We start from the raw sequence: 14,067 nt of genomic DNA on the forward strand, positions 1-14,067 counted from the left end.
TTAATATTTAAAACTAATACGAAATTAAAAATATTAACAATCAAAAGTGTGCATTGACAAACATATCCAACACAAAAAGGAAACGTTTTTAGAAAGGAAACGTTTTTAGGGACGGAAGGAGTAGTAAATATTAGTGAAATGAGTAGGATCCTTTGTTGTAGCTAGGACCTAGAGGAGGATGATACTTTACTTTCTGATAAGCATGAGAATGAAGAAGATGATAAGTAGGAGATAATAAAAATAAGAGAAGTATAATACTATGACATGAACCAAGTTACAAAGTTGTGGTTGGGATTTGAGAGGCTGGCAGATGAATCCAAAGATAGTTTTCATTTCTCACCAGTCACCACCAATCACCTTGTTCTGATCTACACAGACCCCCTCTACCATTAATGACAAAAGGGGTCTGGTCCTATACATTATTTGTATTATTTTTTATCAAAAATAATTCAAGATTTGAATGAATGTGTAGTGTGAATTATTGTGTGAAATTTTGAGGAGACCATGTGAATATGAGACAAGATTGTACTTGTTATATTGGGCCATTTATGTTTCTTAATCACTTGCTAAAACAACCATTTAAGTCTTGTATATTGTTATATATTAGGGCAAGTTTAAACATCATTCTCATTTATGTTAAACTGTATAGAATATAGGTAAATTGGTCTCTAACAAGTTATTGTTATTAACCATTTTTGCGACACTAGTTATAAAATTCCCTCGACACTTGTAATGGATTCTCATTAAGTGTGAATGGATTATATACATTCTATATACGAAAAATTTTGGTGTTAAACCTATCTGTGAAAGATTATAGCAAACAAATGGTTGCAACTGTCATTCGTTGTCATGGAAAAGGAGAGTATACATTGTACAATTAGCATGTATATATCTTGACATGCATCACTAAATCAAGATTAACAGGCACAAGCACAATATTATTGTAAAGTTTTGGTGTGAAGATGGTTCTTTGGTTGTCGTATTAGGAATACGGCTAGTGTGTATGTTTAGAGTATAGACATCGCAAGGCAATGTTTATCATGTTGGGTCAAAGTTGCCAACTTGACCATGTTCATCTTGTCTGGCAATATGTCTGCTTCTTGCAGTTGCAGGTCTCTTCTCTTATATATCTGCTGCATAATAGAACAGTTAGTAGGTTAAAAAACACCCTGAAACATTCTTACTTTGTCTGCAGTTGAATTCTTTAAACATTTATAGCAAGAATTAACATGATCTGTGAGTTAGTGTACATATTGATTTAAGGTTTCAGAATATGCTTACAGCATGGCTTAAACAAACTAATCTATGATTAGTGAGGATTCATTCTCCATAAGCATGCTTAATTGCTTATGGCATGGCAGATTAATCTCTTTGCCACCTAACTTAGCAGGCGTACAATTATGGAGCAAGCCCTCCATGTTTTCAACTTTCTACTTTCTTTATTATTGGGCCTGGCAGCATTTACTTTATCTACTTATAATATAACAAATGTTCATGTCTTTTCCTTGGGCTCTTATTCTCTGGACCAGTTCTAGATATTGGTGTAATGCAACAACTTGAGAATGGACCCAAAAGTTTAAAACAGTTTCTGTTGCTAATTTATCAGTCCACTGGAATAATTGACTAACAGAACATGTAACAAACCCCTTCCATATCAGGTTATCAGAGCATCTTAAATGTGGGTCTTCAAGAAGTTGTTAATTTTTATGTGGCATGATAATTTTAGTTACCGAACATGCTAGAGTTATGGGTTGTCAAAATATTGTTAATCGAGATTGCCAAAAACTTGACAACTTTCTCATTTAGTTAAATGTAATTTTCGTCCAAAAAAGTATATCCAACATTATTGTATTAATGTAGAGATCATATCGAGAGCTATTAGATTTGTCAACAATTGAAATGTAATTTTAAAAAATGTTGCCAAAGATGATAGAAAGGAGATATAAGATAGAAAACTAATATATATATATATATATATATATATATATATATATTGACTTGATAAAATTTGGAAATATTTTGACAAGTGCTATTGGAAATGCTCTTATATACATATACCGTGGTGGGCTTGACTAAAATATACAAGGCACCTATGAAATATTTTGTCTATAAATTTTTGTATATGTCATGATCCCGTAATTTAATTTCAACTTCAGTCACGTAATTCACGACCTGCACATCGTGAATATATGTTCTTCATGTATTAATTTGCGGGGATGGTGTTGACCATAGAATGTGCCTAGAATATATGATATTTAAGGCAACAAAATTGTAAAACACTTTAATGGTAAACTTGCGTGGATATCATGATCCCGTAATTTAATTTCGACTTAAGTCACGTAACTTACAACCTACACGTCCTGAATATATGTTCTTTATATAAAATGTATGTGTTTGCAAGGGTGGCCTTGGTTATAGAATGCATCTATAATACGTGATATTCAAGGCACCTGAAATTATGAAAACCCTTATTTATGAAGTTGCGTGTATGTCATGACCCCGTAATGTAATTTTGACTTAAGTCACGTGATACACGATCTACGCATCCAGAATATATGTTATTCATGTGAATGTATCAATTTATAACACTTGTTTAGTTGCGAAAAAATTACTTTATATGATATCGTATAATAAGCGAGATCGTTCTTACTCTTTTCTATTTTTAATATTTATTGTATGTACTTGTCTTTTCTTGGGCTCTTGTTCTCTGACCACCTCTGGATATAGGTGCAATGTGATCCATTATAAGATTGCTAAAGGGTCAAACTCTACCCAGCAACTTGAGAATGGACCCAAAAGTTTAAAACAGCTTCTGTTGCTAATTTATCAGTCCACTGGAATAAATGACTAACAGGACATGTAACAAACCCCTTCCATGTCATTACACCATTGAGGTTTTCAATTCTAATGTGCCATGACAATTTTAGCGGTCTAACCTATTAGAATTATGGGGTTATTAAGATATTATCGACAAGATTGTCAAAACTTGATAACTTTCTTATTTAGTTAAATATAATTATTGTCCAAAAAATATATCCAACTCTTTTCAAATTTCAATTTCTTTTTATTGTACTAATGTAATGATCATATTGACAATTATTAGGTTTGCCAACTATTGACACGTAAATTAAAAAAGGTTGCTAGAGATGATAGGGATAAGAGATAAGAAAAAAAAAACTAATATATATATATATTGACTTGACAAAATTTGGAAATATATTTACAACTGCTTTTGAAAATGCTCTCATATGCATGTCCTGGTGGTCTTGGCTAGAAAATACAAGGCACCTATGAAATCTTTTGTTTATAAATTTGCGTGTATGTCTTGATCCCGCAATTTAATTTTGACTTTAGTCACATAACTCATGACATGTGCGTCCTGAATATATATTATTCGTGTATTAATTTGCGGGGATGGTCTTGACCGTAGAATGTGGCCAGCATACGTGATATTTAAGGCACCAAAATTGTGAAATACTTTAATTATAAATTTGCGTGAGTATCATGATCCCGCAATTTAATCTCGACTCAAGTCACGTAACTTACGACCTATTCGTCCTGAATATATGTTCTCTATATAAAATTATATATGTTTGTTGGTTATAGAATGCGCCTATAATACGTGATATTCAAGACACCTGAAATTATGAGATCCTTTGTTTATAAAGTTGCGTGTATGTCATGTTCCGTAATTTAATTTCAACTTATGTCACGTAATACACAACATACGTATCCAATCCTTTGTTTATAAAGTTGCGTGTATGTCATGTTAAGTAATTTAATTTCAACTTATGTCACGTAATACACAACATACGCATCATGAATATGTATTATTGATGTGATTGTATCAATTTATAAGGCATGTTTACTTATGGAAAAATTACTTTATCTAAAATAGCTAGGTTGGATTGGTCACTATGATGAGATATCATAATTAAGTCAATGATGTGTACAAAAAATTATGTAGGTGAATCTGTTTAATACTCCCTCTGTTTTTTAATACATGATGTTTGACTTTCTGCCTTACATGTTTAAGAGGTTTCAACCTATAGTTAAAATAATTTTTTTCAAAAAATTATTTTTATGAATAAAAGTTTTTATCTCAGATTTTTAATCAGATTTTTTTAAAAAAATAATAATAATTCTAATTATGTGGTCAACCCTCCTAAATATATGTGTCAAAAATTAAACATGATATAATAAAAAACAGAGGGAGTAGTACAATCCAGCTAATGAGTAATGTACAAAAAATGGCACAAGAATGAAATAATTTTATTAATTCGCTTTAATATAGTCAATAAAAATATGATGCGTGATATTTTGTAATTTTTTTTAAATCAATTTAATACCCTTAACACCGTTTTTTTCACAAAAATTTAAAATCACAATCTTATAGGATAAGTAATAAGTTCTTACTAAATGAGTTATTCTCGTCATGCTAGTTGCATAAATTACTCTTTTTAAATTAAAATTTCATGGCAATTCTATTACAGATGATAAATAAAATTAGATAATCAAAATTAATTGTATAGTCAAACATTTTAATTTACGAAAAATATTTGCCGATTAATAAAAAATAAAAATCGAATGAAGAAAATAATCCGTAAAGAATAATAACGAGTCATATAAAAATTGAGAGAATTACATTCTACACCCTTATATTTGATCAAAAATCAATTTTGTATACCTATTTTCATAAATTACCGTTTGCATCCCCTATTTTGAATTGTGCTTCAAGTTGCACCATTTTTGTCAAATTTTGTCAATTTTTTTACCCAATTTATTGTCTTCAACAACATATATAATCTATTATTGAAGAAAAAGATGATATATATTGTCGGAGACAACAATTTGAACTAAAAAATTAGGCAAAAAGGGTGCATGTTGAAACGGATTTCAAAGTAAGGGGATGCAAACTGCAATTTATGAAAAAAAATATACAAAATTGAGTTTTGACCAAATATAAGAGCTGAAAAATGCAATTCTCGCAATAAAATTTTGCAGATGAAACCCAAAGAAAACAAGAATGAAAAGATTGGGGGGCTTTGGTTTAAGCCACTAAAACCGAAGCACACAAAAAAATGGAATCCACGGCATGCTTTAAGTAGCTTGTAAGCCAACTTTCCAAAAGTTGTCATTTAAATACACTTCTAGCAAGAGACAACTACAACAACAGCAAGTAGTAATATTTATGTTTGTAACTTCCAGTTCAAACACTTAAGTCTTACTTAACTCCCCCAACACAATTCAATTCACTTATCATGGCTGTTAATGCATCATTTTTGTCAAGACCAAAAGCTTTCTTTTTCTGCATTTTATCGAGCCTGGTGGTTTTGATTCAATCTGCTCCTGAAAGTTGTTTAGTCACTCATCTTCCTGGTTTTGATGGAACTTTTCCTTCCAAACACTATTCTGGGTACTCTTTATTTTTTTGTTTTTAGCTGTTGTTGATACTATTTCATTGATTTATTGGTTTCTTGATCATGCTTAATTGTATTTGTTCTTGGGTTTTGTTTGTTTTTTGTTTTTTTGGGTGAAGATATGTGCCAATAGGTGGAGCTGATGGCAAGAAATTGTTTTACTATTTTGTTCTCTCTGAGAGAAGCCCAACTGAGGATCCTTTGGTTCTTTGGCTTAATGGTGGCCCTGGTTGCTCTAGCTTTGATGGTTTTGTTTATGAGCATGGTATGATTCTTCTATTCAGTTTCTTGTCTCTTTCGATGATAATGCTATCTGTTTCTGATTAATGTGACTGAATTGTATATTGGGATTGTATCAAAGAAAGTTTGACCGAAAATATTTTTTATCTGTCTTTAAATGCTTGTGTAGTTCAGTTAGGTTACATGTGTGTGTTGGACTTGAATTGAATTCTTGTTTTAGATGCATTGAAACTGTAGACTACATTCTTTTCTGTGGTTAAAGTTTGGATATGATTATGATCAGTTCCAAACTTATCGATCCACTACATTTTGTTGCTATTTGATCTGTCGTTCATTGAAGCTGGATTTCTATGTTGTCAAGATACTAGAACTCCTAAAATGTTGAGGAATTAGGATAATGACTAAATTGGGTTATAATATCATGTTTAACATATGTTATATTATTAAATCTTTAGGCTCAATATTAGTGTAAGGCATTCCATGTCAAGACTAGAAATTCTTTCAAGTCTTTTCATCAATGAACTTTAGCTTTGTAAGGATTCTTGAAATCGAGTGCTTCAAGTGAGTGCATGATACACTATTGGAATTTTTCTTTTTTACAGTTCTTATCTCTTTCATACTAATGAAATCTTTATTACTTTAAATCAATAGATAATTTAGTATGAAAAATTTGGGTTGTACTGTAGACACTACACACTAAAAAACAACAGACCAAACGAGGTAAAGGGAAGGAGACCAATTAATTTGGAATAAAGTGTAACATCATACACATTTCTGTATTCTGCAGGTCCCTTCAATTTCGAAAAGGGAAAGTCACAGAACAGCCTTCCCAAACTTCATCTGAATCCTTACAGCTGGTCCAAGGTTATAATCCAATTACTAAACTCCTCACCCCTCCCTCTCTCATTGTTGATGTCTTGATCTTTGGCTCATGGCTTTTGCATTCTAGGTCTCCAACATTATATATTTGGACTCTCCTGCTGGTGTTGGATTCTCATATTCTGGGAACAGAAGCGACTACATTACTGGTGACCAAGCGACCGCTATTGACTCTCACAAATTTCTCCTTAAGGTATATAGTACGGATAGGTGCAGGTAGAGGATGACAGAGCATACATATCTATTAATATTATCATTATTATTGAGATTGAGAAAATGGGAGGTGATGATTACTCACTCCTAAATAAAACATAAGGTTTATTTAAGGATTCAATAGTCCAAACAGGGAATAACATTCCTAGTAAAGGTGCTACCTCATAGTAGAGGGTGTGTAACCATTGTTATTATGTTTTTCGTATTTTTATAGTCTCGAGCATCTAATTTCTGCTAACTGCTGCTTGTGTGCTTAGTGGTTTGAGCTGTACCCGGAGTTTCTTGTCAACCCATTTTATATTGTCGGCGAATCATATGCGGGAATATACGTCCCAACTCTGTCCTTTGAAGTGGTCAAAGGTATTTGTTTCGATATTTAAACCTGCAAATACTCTGAGGAAAATACATATCTTGAGTTCAGGATTTTTTTTATAGGTATTGATGCCAATGTAAAGCCTGTAGTGAATTTCAAGGTATGTCATTTGTGAACTTTTCTGCTGAAACCTAGGTTTTCAGGCTTTAAGCTACAACTGAATATGTCACATACAGGGTTATATGGTCGGAAATGGATGTACAGATGACAAATTTGATGGTAATGCCCTTGTTCCATTTGCGCATGGAATGGGCCTCATTTCAAATGAACTTTATCAGGTGCGTGGCTTTTCTATTGTGTTCAAAGAATACAAGAAGTCAATATAGATATTACGGTTAAGAGTATTTAAAACCTCTCTCGTACCATGACGACGCATATTAACATCACTTATACCTTTTTAACTCCACTGATCACCTACAATAATGTAATGCCATGTATTTGTTCGATACAAATTTAATTAATGTATTTCACATGTTGGAGCTTTATATGCCATCATCTAATTCACACAATTATAAAGTTGTATTTCATCACCTTTTCTTATTTATATATGCATATAATGTACTTACTATTTATAACATCTTACAGGAGGTTATTACTGAGTGCGAAGGAAATTTTTATAATCCTGCAAGTGACAACTGTGAAAACAAACTTGTGAAAGTTGATAATGTAAGGCGCTGCTACACGTTTTTCTAGGAGCTTCATATAAGTTGTCCTTTTAATTAATTGCATTTTGACTGAGTGCAGGAAATCTCGGGTTTAAACATATATGATATTCTTGAACCATGTTATCATGGCTCAGAGAGTAAGATCGCTACTGTTACCTCGAGATTGCCCCAGAGCTTCAGAAAATTGGGGGAGACTGAAAGACCTCTTCCTGTGAGAACAAGAATGTTTGGCCGTGCATGGCCATTGAGAGCTTCGGTGAGAGACGGTATTGTTCCAACTTGGCCACAGCTTCTTAACAGTGGAAATGTCCCATGCACAGTAAGTACTCTGTTGCCTTTTATACTGGTTTCTGCAATAGTCTTTTCACAATCACATATAATAAGAACGCCTTATTATTTAAAATTTTAATTGATTTGTGCTTGGTAAAATGGTTATGGCACCCTCAGTTAATGATCCGTGAGTCCTTATGTCTGCATCTCTTAGTTTTCTATTGCATAAATGATGTACGTATATCTGCGTGTCTGCATTTAAATTTATAAAAATTAAATTTACACGTGGTTTCTTTTAAAAATTCCAATCTGAAAAAGCCTTGATCAAAACCAAAAGTATATAGAGTAGCCTCTCTTAGAGTGGGAAACAAGAACCAGAGTGAACTTCTATTCAGTCCTTTGTTTTTATCCAGTCAAATGCATATATTTGCTTCATATGCCCTATTGTGGCAACCAAAAAAAAACACATTTACAGTAAATAGCTTGCCGCATTTCTGGAAGTACTCATATTATTTTATGACTATATTTCAAAATTCAGGATGATGAAGTTGCAACTTCATGGCTAAATGATGAAACAGTTAGGAAAGCGATTCATGCTGAACCTGTAAGTTTCACCCATCTCAACTTTTTAAAGCTGTTGAAGCAGTGAGTTCACTGACTTGGATATGTTACAATAGGCAAGTGTGGCTGGTGAATGGGAATTGTGCACCGGCAGAATTTTATTTAGGCATGATACTGGGAGTATGATCAAATACCACAGGAACCTAACTTCCCGTGGTATCCGGGCACTCATATTCAGGTAGTGTTTCATACACAATGTTAACTAGTATTCTAGTCTTTGCTTATCTCTGTTCATAGGAACTTTATAATATAGAACTAAGAGGCAAAGGGTTGTTTCTCAAGCATTTGTAGAAGCTCAGGCATCAAATCCGGAGTCGAGTTAACTGGCTTGCAAATAAAACCAAATTTCATATGCGAAAGGCGTATGTCATCACCCATATTAATGTTGTATGCGAGTATAAATAGCCACCGTTGAGATTTTTGTTATATTTAATATATCATGTTCACAAGTATGCCATTTTATGATTAATCAGAAAAACATAATTCTATACGCCTACTTGACTCTTAATTAGTGTAAGGTTCCCTGACAGAAATCAGCTTCCTAGTTATAATTGCCTATATAAAAGGTAGATAAGAAGGTCTGGTCTCCTATCCATTTTAAATAGTGAAGGTCCCGCATACAAGGGAGATACCCTTGACATGAGCTTTACAAGACCTGTAACACGAGTCACATGGGTAAATTTCCTCCACATACACCTAACACCTCCCGAGATTTCAACCCTCAATCAATTAGAAATCTACCCAAATGTGGATCGGATCCTTTGGAAAGTGGGGGTTCTATTAAATTTATAAAAAAAAAGACAAAAGAAGAAGAAAAAGAGAGGGTTTCTGTAGAAAGGGCCGGAGATTTGTCACAGGGAAGTACTTGTGGTTATTTCACTTAAGTCTGTTTAAATTATATATTTTACGATACGAAAAATATTTTGCACTTTTGTGTTCTTTATCACATTAAATAGCAATTTGTTCCGCTACTGATGGTTGTTTCCTCAACTTAAATCTTCTGTCAGTGGGGATCATGATATGTGTGTCCCTTACACTGGAAGTGAAGCCTGGACAAGGTCAATGGGATACGAAATTGTGGACGAGTGGAGGCCATGGATTGTAAAACAACAAGTTGCTGGGTATGAATGAGTTCCATATTCCCCGGTTTTTTTTAAAATAATTTTTTATTTATCACAATATTCCCATCTATATGAGATGAAAATGAATGACAAAGTATTTGCATAGAATCTAAAATCAGTCTCATAACTTGTTGACTCCAGGTACATCCAAGGTTACGGCAACAATCTTACTTTCCTCACTGTAAAGGTACAGCTAGTAGTCTACAACCCTTCCCATTTGTATATTACTTCACCGCCTGAAATACATTTCCTTGATTATGAATGCATTTCCATCGTCTGTGATACTTTTACAGGGTTCTGGTCATACGGTCCCTGAGTATAAACCCGCAGAGGCACTGGCATTTTATAGCCGTTGGCTTGCCGGGGAAAAGATATGAAATCAAGAATCATGATGGTCCTGAGGGGGTACAAATTAAGGAATAGATCATAGACTCTTTTATTTATAATTAAAGTCATTCTCTTAGCATGAAAACTGATGATTAATCGTGCTAGAAATATACTTATGAGTCACCCGGCATTTGATAAAGAGACATTATTGCATTTGTACCCAAGAAGCTTGATATATACTGATAACTTTTTATATCATGTGGAAACAGTAATATTGCTCGGATAGTGAAGGACAATATCATGTGGAAACAGTAATATCCATACAATTGATATTAGCCATGGCTTGTAAAAAATTTACTACTGATATTTTAAATAAAAAACAGAATTTGGAAAAAGAAAATCTCTACTAAATTTTTTGGTTTGGCCGGGACTTTAACCTAGGTTCCCCTCCTTGGTTGTGTGATTAAATTTATTTATTAAACCTAATAATTTGTTTGAATTTCTTAGTAACATATGTTGCCGAGAGCGTATTTTTAATGAGTAGTGCCGGTATCAAATTGGATACCAAAATTTGGTACGACATGGCATTGATGAGTTGACAATTTGGGAGAATATTATTTGGAGAATTTATGTTAATGCAATGGTCCATTATTATTAGTTGAGTTGTAACCGATCAAATCACGACACGTGTCATTTGGAAACCATTTTGGGTCCCAATTTGGTACGTCTAGAATTATTCATTTTTAATATAATGAAATCTAAGTAATGATGAGATAGGGTTAAGGGCTTATCTCTTGTCGTCCGAGGTTCTGAGTTCGACTCTAGCTCACCCCGAAATTTGTTAGAACAGATACTCAATTGGGCAAATAAGCCAAATTAGTAAAAAAAAAAAAAACTAAGTAATGAGGTTGATTCTAAAAAAAAATGAGGTTGATTATCTTGACAAAATGAATGGGGTAGCTGCTAAAATGAAACTGTTGGGCCAGATTCAATAATTTAATATAATATGGGCCAAGCATAGGCCCAACTACGGCTTAAGCAGAAAAAACCCTAACTTGGCTGGCTTATTGTATGTATATAAACATGACTCTCTCTATCTTTCATACAGCAGCTTCATATATCACGGTCATCGAAACTTGGTTTTGTATCTATTTTTATTTATTTCGTATCTATATCTGAGCAGAGCTTGATACAAAGCCTACGGTTCAGTCAATGATCGTAGATTTTACAACTTAATCGTTCATGCTTAATCTGAATGGTCAAGCAAGTCAGCTTCTTGACTGGATCTCGATGTGTATCTATCTACGGTTCAGTCAATTATTGTAATTTTTACAACTTGCGATAATAAAGTCAGTATCACTCGCCTGAATATGATTATTGGCTGATTATTCAGGCCCTTATTATACTGTCACATTTGTGCTGTGTGTATTAATGAATTGATTTGGATTAGTGTAATTTGCAAACTCACTCTGTCCCTTAACAAATCATGTTTTGAGGCAATTTCTTGGTTTGCGATATTGATTTATTTTTAAATTATCCGATTTGACTCGTCTACACGATCTTCTCCATTGATCAGTTTAGACACATAATTGGATTACATTTCTATTTCTGATATAAATCTGGTAAATACTGTGTAAATTGGTATTTTTGTACATACAAGTTACTAAAAAAATTGTGTGAGACAAGATTTTGGACGCGAATTAATGAGATGTTATAAAATTTTACAACTGAACAACAGTATTAGTAGAACAGTCTGGTGGGATGAGACCCCGTAAGCTAGAACAGGTTGAGGTTAACTCTAACCATGTGAAAGAGCAGACAATAAGTATAAGATGAGGCGCAATAAGTTTATTAAATTTTTTGAAAAACTTTTTCAATATGACAATTAAAGGCGCAATTTGCAAGTAGTTAAGAATTTATCATTTGTTGCCTCAGGTCCGGGTTTCGATCCTCGCGTCATTTCGAATTTTTTTGAGGACAGATACTCATCTGTAAGGTTATAAACAATATTTGTCAAAAAAAATAAAATGAATTATATACTAGAGATATAATTTCATTGGCAACAAAATTAAAAAATAAAAGCTATATTTTTTCAAAACTAAAGCTGTTCACGAACCGATCCGAATTTTAACAAATCGACCTAAGTTTTAACGAGTCGAACCGAGCTTTCTTAACAAACAAAAAATAGTGTTCGAGTTTGAGTTTGTTAACCAACGGAACATGAACTTTCATTGAACACAATCGAGTCGAGTCGAACTCAATCGAGCATGAGATTTCTCCTGAAGTAAAAAAAAAATCGGGTCATACCATCGGCACCGGTTGATTTTTAAAATAACAAACCAAATGTATTTATTTTTTTTAAAATTTTTTTATCAAATCATTAAAATATATAGATTTTTAAATCATTAATAACTAATCAAACAATTTGGTTGTTTGTTAAAATAACAAACAAAATAAATTTTGTTTTTTTAAGAAAATTTTGTCTTATCACTAAAATATATAGATCTTAATATCCGTATGGTTGAATCATTCATAAATAGTTTCAAAAAAAATTGAAACACCAATATGGGAATAAATACTTGTCACAAATACTAGTCAAATCAGTTGTTAATTATTAAAATATCAAATTAAATAATTTTTTTTTGATCGGGAACTTTTTCAGACTACTAAAATACAAATCTTTACATTCATACGATTCAGTAATTGAGAAATATTTATACAAAAATTGAATATATTCATAATAATCCAATATATAAAAATTAAAATATATTTTAAATTTTTTTCGAGCAAAACCGAGCCGAACTCGAGCCGAACAGTCAAAAGCTCGACTCGAGCTAGTTTTTAAAAAACACATTTTTATATTCGAGTTCGAACTCGAACTCTTAACGAACCGAGTCGAATCGAGTCTTTAACGAGTCGAACTTCAGTTTATTTGCGAACGGCTCTACAGAAGACATTGTAGAGACGTTTTAGACTACTTTATTAGTTCTAAACTCTAGTACTTACACAGGGTTGTTTTATTTTGTGCAAACGCGCAAATTTATAATGTTAAGTTATTTTGACCGACGGTATTACTGTTAATGCAGGACGTTCACCGTTATTATAAAAGATAAACTAATCAAGATGTATTAAACTTATAATAAAAAAGCGATATAAATGAACCGGAAATAAGATCCAAGTAATAAATGCCTAAGTTTTCTTGAGGTCCCAACTCCAGTAGGACCCCATGCATCATTAACCCTGTGTTATGTGTTCTCGAGTTCACAAACGAAAAGAAAAGGATGAAAATGAGTTATTTCTTTCTTTTTTTTGATTTTTTTTAAAGTGGGAAGAAAATTTTGTAACAAATATTAAAGGATTTTTTCCCAAAATTTTTAAATTTCTTTTCCTTCCTGAAAAATTACTCAAGAACAAGTCAATGATATTTAAAATTTCTCTTTTTTATTTCTTTCAAAAAATATATCTTGAACATAATGTAAATAACGCATACATAAATGAATCTGACTTGTATTATTATCAGTTCCCACCCTTTTTAGATAACTCAATATCTAACGATTCGTTTTTAAACGCAAAAATTGGCAGTAATCCTAGCTAAATTTGCCGTAGTATTCTTGAATCTTAATCGTTGTTAAAACAAGGAAAGGGTTGCAGGGTTGGTAACGGGTCAACCGTCAATATTTTGGAAGATCCGTGACTCCCGTCAGAGCAAAATCCTTACATTCAGACGAACAATCAGGTGTCAAAAGATCAAATGGTGTTCTTTACTCAGACAGCGATAGACCGATGGCAGTTGAGACTTTGACTTGGTAACATACATTTTCGACAGTAGAGACGCTAATATAATTTTGTGTACTTCCTAAATAGTGAAATTCATGATTTCTGTTATTGGAGAAGGGACAAGATGGGTAGTTACCCTGTTAAAATTGCGCATCCTCTTC

At 32.7% G+C, this 14,067-nt stretch overlaps 1 protein-coding gene across 1 annotated transcript; it reads left to right on the forward strand.

The window, feature by feature from the left end:
* The first annotated feature begins 5,067 nt into the window (after positions 1-5,067).
* Positions 5,068-10,434, forward strand: LOC141672144 (serine carboxypeptidase-like 20). Its single transcript, XM_074478645.1, has 14 exons — positions 5,068-5,416; positions 5,540-5,685; positions 6,448-6,524; positions 6,610-6,732; positions 7,010-7,112; positions 7,188-7,225; positions 7,302-7,403; positions 7,711-7,791; positions 7,870-8,109; positions 8,599-8,664; positions 8,738-8,859; positions 9,689-9,802; positions 9,944-9,989; positions 10,096-10,434. Exons 1-14 carry the CDS (start codon positions 5,262-5,264, stop codon positions 10,177-10,179), a joined length of 1,497 nt encoding a protein of 498 aa, XP_074334746.1. The 5' UTR covers positions 5,068-5,261; the 3' UTR covers positions 10,180-10,434.
* Positions 10,435-14,067: the final 3,633 nt, after the last annotated feature.

This window comes from Apium graveolens, chromosome 7 (assembly GCF_009905375.1).
Source record: "Apium graveolens cultivar Ventura chromosome 7, ASM990537v1, whole genome shotgun sequence".
NCBI classification, from domain to species: Eukaryota; Viridiplantae; Streptophyta; class Magnoliopsida; order Apiales; family Apiaceae; genus Apium; species Apium graveolens.